This window comes from Montipora capricornis, chromosome 12, assembly GCF_036669925.1.
Source record: "Montipora capricornis isolate CH-2021 chromosome 12, ASM3666992v2, whole genome shotgun sequence".
Taxonomy (NCBI): Eukaryota; Metazoa; Cnidaria; class Anthozoa; order Scleractinia; family Acroporidae; genus Montipora; species Montipora capricornis.
The window spans coordinates 7,182,666-7,190,165 of record NC_090894.1 but is presented as its reverse complement, the minus strand read 5'-3'; the positions used below and the strand labels follow the sequence as shown (position 1 = coordinate 7,190,165).

General features: G+C 39.8%; 1 protein-coding gene across 2 annotated transcripts in view; it reads right to left on the bottom strand.

Moving 5' to 3' along the window:
• Window positions 1–7,500, bottom strand: part of LOC138027227 (calpain-9-like) — a 40,056-nt gene that overhangs the window by 4,542 nt on the left and 28,014 nt on the right. For both annotated transcript variants that reach the window (XM_068874777.1, XM_068874778.1), the window contains exons 14-17: window positions 6,663–6,699; window positions 4,122–4,143; window positions 2,943–3,011; window positions 2,244–2,322 (exon numbers count right to left, since the gene is read on the bottom strand). In XM_068874777.1, the coding sequence (XP_068730878.1) occupies window positions 2,244–2,322; window positions 2,943–3,011; window positions 4,122–4,143; window positions 6,663–6,699 (207 nt within the window). The remainder of the gene's footprint in view (window positions 1–2,243; window positions 2,323–2,942; window positions 3,012–4,121; window positions 4,144–6,662; window positions 6,700–7,500) is intronic.

Below are 7,500 nucleotides of genomic sequence, written 5' to 3'. Positions count from 1 at the left end.
TTTCAAGCAGATTTTACCCGTCTGTTTTTGAAGCTCCCCCTTTTTTTAACAAACATCGAAGAGATTTTGCTTGTAACACCTTCTCCCCGTCTTAAAAATAGGTGCGCAATGCGTACTTGTGTGGGATTTCAATCAAATAAACGTTGATGATTAAACTAAACGTAATACATTTTGTCATGTTATAGTGGTAAATGTCGAGTAAAGATTACGTAGAATCCCAAGCTGCAGACGAGAAAACGGTAAGGGGAGAAACATGTTTGGACTTATAGTTTTGAGGAAATTAGGGGTGTTGTAGAACAGACGACTTTTTTAAAAAGACATTTAGCATTTGTCATTTTTATTGACATTTAGCATTTTTTAAAAGACGTTTAGAATTTGTCAGAATAAACCGGTTGGAATGACCGGTAAATAATGGTAACAGTTTTTCGTAAATCAACAAACCAGCCCAACGAAATGGCGTTTATCATTTGCAATTGTTTTCGGCTGATGAGAGACTAGAAACTGGAAAATTTAGCAAATGGTAAGTTCAATTTGTCAGCAGACAAAGCTGGACAAGGCCCCAAGTTATCACGGGGGAAGGAGGGGGTGGTGATTGACAGAGTTAAGAGTCAGTGAAGTACACGTTGCAGGTTAGGGGCTTGTAACGCATTACAGTTGGGTGCATTTGAGCATACGAGTTCCTCAGCCACCAAATCTTTTGCAATTAACTGCCAAAATGTGTTAGAGTCAACGCGCTACCGGCATGAACACACTGCTTAAGAGACTCATGAAATATTTGCGTTCAACAAAGAGATAAATGCCGTCTACTTTTATTCATCAACAGAAATATTGGAAACAATTGCAGCTAGCAGAGAAGAATTTGTTTACGATAAAGCTGGATAAATCTGAGGGCAAGTGCTGTTGTCAGCTAAGAGTAGTCGTGCTTTAAGCTTACAACACTGTACGTAAACTATACTTTTACAAATTAATTAGCTTTTCTGTGAAAATGTGAAAATGTTTGACAGGAAGTTTGAAGGCTAACTTGCGAATCTACAGAAAATGGCGCCGTCACGCAACGTGTCAACAAATCGTAGTTTAATAAAAGAGGGAACCTCAAATTGCAGATCGTAAATCTACACTGGACTTTGTCATGATGTTATATCTGTCCGATAAATGTTTGAAGGCATGACTCCTTGTAACATAGTTGGAACAACTCGCTTAATACAAACGTCAGAAAGAAAGACGACCTCTCCATACCTTGCAAATTAATCGCAGCGAGAAAACAAGTCGAAATTCGAAAAATGACAACAGCCGAGAAGAGTAATGGCGGCCAAAAACAAACACTTACTCTCATTCCCAGGGTCCTCTCTCTTCTTAAGCCCGCCGCACACGGTGAGGAAAGAGCTGAGCAAACTGCCTCGCGAGGCCGTGAGGAAAAAATCAAACATGTTTGATATTTTTCGCCTCGCGAGGCAAATTCCTCATTGTGTGCGGCCATCGTGAGAATCGAGTTGAGCTTGGTCAATGAAGCAGCATCCAATAAAAATACATGGCATTCTCACGTGACTTCCGTGACGTCGGAATTTCTTCCTCCGACACCATCCTGAACCGCTGGAGTCACGTGAGTATGCCATGTATTTTTATTGGCTGCTTGATTAAACCAAGCTAAGCTCGATTCTCACGATGGCCGCACACATTGAGGAATTTGTCTCGCGAGGCCAAAAATATCAAACATGTTTGATTTTATCCTCACGTGATTTTATCCTCAAGTGAGGAAACGGCTGAGCAAACCGCCTCGCGAGGCAGTTTGCTCAGGTCTTTCCTCAAGTGTGCGGCGGGCTTTAGTAGAGAACACGTGACAAACACTTGGCTCTCGTATGCAAATAAAGCCAGCCATACCGCCGGTGCTGACAAAGTGTGGGGAAATCCCACACAAAAACTGACCATTACATGCAATGCTTTCTCCTCCCAGTTTACCAATGCCATGTCATGCCACCGCTAGATTTGTCCTCCTGTCCTTACCATCTTTAATCACCCCCTTATCAATTATCAACTGGTCCTTTGTAGAGGTCTCAATTTTCTTTTGAAGCCCTTTTTCCCTTCAGGAAATAATCTCTGCAACTCTCAATTGTCGTACAGTTGAGACCACATTATCCTTGGTAAGCAATTTCCATATTAATGACACGTAATTAGTCGATAGTTTCCAGGGCATTTCTTTCATCTCCAATCTTAAAATTTCTATGGATGACTATTAAGCATCATACCATCTTTCTGAAGCGCACTCCGCAACTCGAAAATATCCATATTTCCACTGTTATCCTTGTCATAAAGCGAGAAGGTTTTCTGTTGGAGGAATGAAAAGTGTGGACTTAACAGCAAATTAAAATTATTGGTCCAAGTTGGTTTGAAATTTTTCATTTCGCAACAACAATGCACAAAATTTAATACGCGGTACTGCGGGTGTATGGTTTCAACCCAAAACTGAAGAGGAAGTTCTTTCTTTGAAATAGCGAGACTTCCCAAGCAGATCTCGAATAATGACAATTCTCTTCTTTCGCATTCCCCATAACAAAGCTTGTTCCCCCGCCCCCCCCCCCCCCCCAAAAAAAAAGTTGCATAAACCATCGTTTTCAAATGCCCTTGGTACACTGCATATTCCCAAGAGCATTTGAAAACAATGGTTTATGCACAATTTGGGGGGGGAGGGGGGCAAACAAAGCGTATTATAGGGAATGTGAAATAGAGAAAAAAACCACTGGGTCCTGTGTCACCACACCTCAGTGTTAACAGTATCAGAAATGGCTAATTTGGTCGTCAAGAGATTACTACCCAACACGAGACATTTAACAATACAATAATATTTTGGTAACGATCTAAACCACGGCAATTGGAGCCTTTAAAGATCCCTTGAGTGCCACCCCGCCCTCATGTGATCTTCTATCTTTTGGCACAAATTCACTTACCAGCAACTCTTTTACCATTGCCCACACTTCCTTGAATTCAGAGTATCCAAGCTTTCCACTGTTGTCGTCCTACGAGCTGTCAAGGATTTCCGCTTAATCGATACAGGTACATTGTACGTATTAAAGGGGCAATGTCATGATGAATTTGCTGTTTTTAGGTCAAAACGGGGTAAAAATCTAAATTAGTACTTAAGCTCACACGCACAACATTCCTGACAACCCTTTGAGAAGATATGAAAATGTATTTATGCCACAAAGAGCTATTCGTATTTAATTTTTGGAGACTTTCTAAAGACATCGTCAATTTTAAATCCATTTCCATCCTCTCCACCCTTGGTCGCAAACAACAAAGAATAGCCTCAGTGCACTTCAATGATTATTGGTAACAAAACTACAGCACTATCTTTTGGTCTTCATTGATGCAGAGTCGTCTTTTAGTGTTTTGAAGTTTGACTAAAATTGCGTAACACTGCCCTTTTAAATTGTTTTGTACATTCAGAATGATTTGCATGCGTTCAGTGAGTTTTAAGGGCCCAAAAAGGTTGAAGCTATATCGAAGACTTTGATTGACTATTGTGCACACGTGTTTATGGGACAGCGGTCGAAGAGTGTAGCACGTCTTGTAAGCTACATGTTTTACCAATACAGAAACCTTAAGCTAATTGAGCTAACCTTAGGCCTAATTAGACCTAAACAAGAGTTTTTAGGCCTAAGGTTAGCTTTAATGAATGTTTAGGTTTGTTTATGTATTGGTAAAACATGTAGCTCTCAAGACGTGCTACACTCTTCGACCGCTGTCCCATAAAGACGTGTGCTCGATCCTCGATCAACGCCTTCGATCACCCACAAAAAAAACACTGATGTCTGTGGCTATTCGCCGAGAGGGGGCCAAGGAATGAATCCAAGGAATCAATTGCCATAATAAAAATGGTTTATAACTGTCGATGTCGTCTCCATTCGGGAAGAAATTAGATGTGTTGTTAAATGTGAAATAACTTCGTTTATCCCAATATTTCTGGGGCCATCTGCAAGGATCGGAATGTTTACGATTTCTAGTTTCCCTTAAGTTGGTAAAATGGCGCGCGGTCGGGAAGAAGTGAAATCCCAGACCACCTGGGATTTTCCTGAAACAAGAGCTAAGTTCAACCGCGGAAAGAACTACAGCAGCATAAAAGATACATCTTTGAGATCTATGATGCTCCTGGGAAAGAAATTAAAAAATCAACTATTAGCAAGTCAGAGTTGAAACCCTTTTTTGTTTCAAAAATCAAGATTTAAAAACTTTTCAAAACTACAATGGTGTGTGGAAAACTAAGACCTAAACAACTAAAACCTTCTAGGAAAAAATCAAAACAGTAGATGGTAAAATATGCACTTTCCCTTGTTTCCCTGCCGTTTACAATTCGCGAGTATTTTCTAGGGAATTAACGCGAGGTCTTGGTTTGCACATGCAGGTCATTTTGCAGGAAACGAAGACCCCAGAAAAAAGTGAATTATGGAATTATGACTAGCAAAAGACACCATTCCTGTTGTTCGCAGTGGATCTCAGTGGAAATCATTGGAAGAAGAAGGAAGAAGGAAGTCAGTGGAAGTCATGACCTCACTGAAGGTCATTTTTGGTGAATTATTGCAGGGTCTTTCTTCATATTTGGTCTTCATTTTCCGCATAGCAGCCTGGCTTTTTCACAGTTGAAATTCTCAGGGGACACAGGTGGTTATAACTATTTTAGTAGGAATGTGTAAGATTGTAGCTCTAGGAATCTTGAAGCCCGCAACCAATAAAAACCTAGTCACTTGGATTCGGAAGCCTCGTAATAGAACGAAGAACCTGGGATTGTCTCGCAGTGATTGTTTAGTTGTCTGTCTATCCCTTCTACGTAATATGCACTGCTATATTGTGTTTTGAGGTTACCTAGCAATGTGGTTATTTTAACCAAATTTTGAATTTACCATTTTGAAGTCTAAATTTAGGCCATAATTAAATTATGGCTTAAGGCGACTGAACGCAGTTTTTGATACCTTTGTTTCATTTACCTTTTTCTCTAAAACCTTTGATCCTTTGGTCACCAAAAATGGTAGCAAGCAACTTAACATAAACTTCGGTTTTTTGATAGTTAAGCTGACAATACAATACAATACAATGTTCTTTATTTTGAGAGGGTAATACATCATTAACCCAGCAAAGAGTTTTCTAACACATGGCCCTCTGTATGATACACCACAGAAGACAGACCACAACACCGGGAACTACATGCCCTACTCTTTGCGACAAGCGTGCGGGTTCTTCTACATCCCACAGGATTATGAACATTGAAGGGTTGTGAGACGGGACCTCCGGCTTATCGTCCTTATCCGAGAAGACTAGAGAGTCTAACCATTTGCAGATGTAATTACAAAGGCAGCACTTTCTCCTCCGTTATTTAAAGACCCTGAGTGCTGGTCCGGCCGGAGTTGAACTCACGACCTCCCGCGTGACAGCCCGGTGCTCAACCAACTGAGCCACCGGTGCCGAGTGCCAAGGCAACATGAATAAATATAAACAGGCCTTTAAAATAGGATTTGTTTATTTGCAGAAAATCTGGTCGTAAGATTTTCTTTATAAACTGCATGCAACAAGCTTGTAACGATGCTCACAAGTTAACACTATTTTAATAACTTGACAGAGAGACCTTTAACTATCCCTTGTTGAAGGCTCACTGGAAAATCTACAATTTCCTCGGTTAAAGTTCAAATTTTTTTCAACGCTCCAGTTACCTGCTTCCTAAAGTATTTTCGTGCCAAATTTCGTTAAATTCTAACGAGTGGTTCTCGAGAAATTGGCGTATCTCCGAGAAAGCTATTCCGTCAATCGCAATTTTTTAACTTACTACGCATGCGCTGCATTTAACTGGGTTCTTTCAATAACAAAGAAAAATCTGCGAATTGCAGAGTTCTTTGCATTGTTACCTTTTCTAACATACACTTCTCATAAAAGATTAAAACCATCAAAACACTTTGTCCAATTATGAGGAAAAATAGCGGAAGCATTGGGCAAATAAAATGAATGCTGTATGTTTATTTCTTTGCAATCCTTGCGCGCGCGCGAAAACTGTGTTCAGCCACCTTAAGTGCACCTCACCTCAAAGTATTTTCTTTTGCAAAAGTTACATGTCTAACATAATTTACCTTTGCTTAATTAACTAAGCTTACATTCATTTTGTCCCATGGCCGAGCTGGTGAAAGGTATGGATCCTATTGCTTCAATAACGTCAAGAACTAATTTACATTGACAAAGTAGTTTATAACGTCATCGAAGAAACAGGCCCATGCCTCTCACTGCCGCCCCGGCCATGGGACAAACGACTGCCAGCATCTTTCTCTTACACACCTTATGAGGCATATTAAAAAGTAAAATCTAAAGAAGCAAAGGTACATATACGTTTGACATTTAACTTTTGCTATGGCAAACATTTTGATGTTAGGTGCACTTTTAGCTTTCAAAATGATGAATTCAAACCCCTGAATTAAACCTTTTGAAACCTATGCGTTTTAGAATGCTATTCAATTGTCTTGATGCCATTTTGGCCTTCCTTCTTCGGAAGTTTAGATTTAATACTAGGCCATAACCATTAAAAAACACCATATATCGCTGTTCCCTTGAGTTCCCATATAATTTCGATGTTGCTCTTTTCTTTGCTGTACAGATAGTAGTTAATTGTTATAGAATTATTATCATCTCACCTGCATGCTTCCAAACTAAATGGCTTGTCATTCAACACTGAAAACAAATAAAATACAGTCTAAGGCATGTATCCAAAAGAAACACGATTTAAAAAAAAAAAACATCTATGGGTGTGTGGGAAACGAAGACCCAAGATAACTCAGCTGAAATGATTCATCGGCCATCATTGGAAACAACAGAAAAACAGATATTAGGTGCTGATGAATGAAAGAAATGCACTTTTGAAGTGCGGATTACAGAAAAAGTCAGTTCATTCAGTCCTCATCAGTCCTTTCATAGGAATATATGAGCCCAACAAATTGACCTGCTCCCAACTAAGTGGCTTCATAGCTCAGTTGGTGGAGCATTGCACCAGCATTGCACCAGCATTGCACCTTCATCGCAGAGGTCATGGCTTCGAAAACCCGTTGAAACCGTCTAAATTTTGTTGTTTCGAATGAATGCTTGTGGAATTAGGATAAAGAGGCAAAACTTGAAGTACTTGGGAACGCGAAAGTGTTAAAAAAGATTAAAATATGTGTTTTTTACAATGACTGCAAAATTCTCGCGCGTTCATTGGCGAATTTTTACTGTCAATAAGCGGACAGATACATGAATTTATAATTTATGCGATAATGACGCGATATTGCTCGCGTCAGATTCAAGTTTGTCGCATTTTTGTCTCGCGTTCTTCTCGTGTTTTGACTTAATTCTGACCCCTCTGCCTTTTTGTACGGTGGCCCACAAGGGCAAAACACAACTCAATATTGAGCTGGATACACAACAATCTTTCGTGATACAAAACAATTTTTCACGGTACACAACAATCTTTCACGATACAGAACAATTTTTCACAGT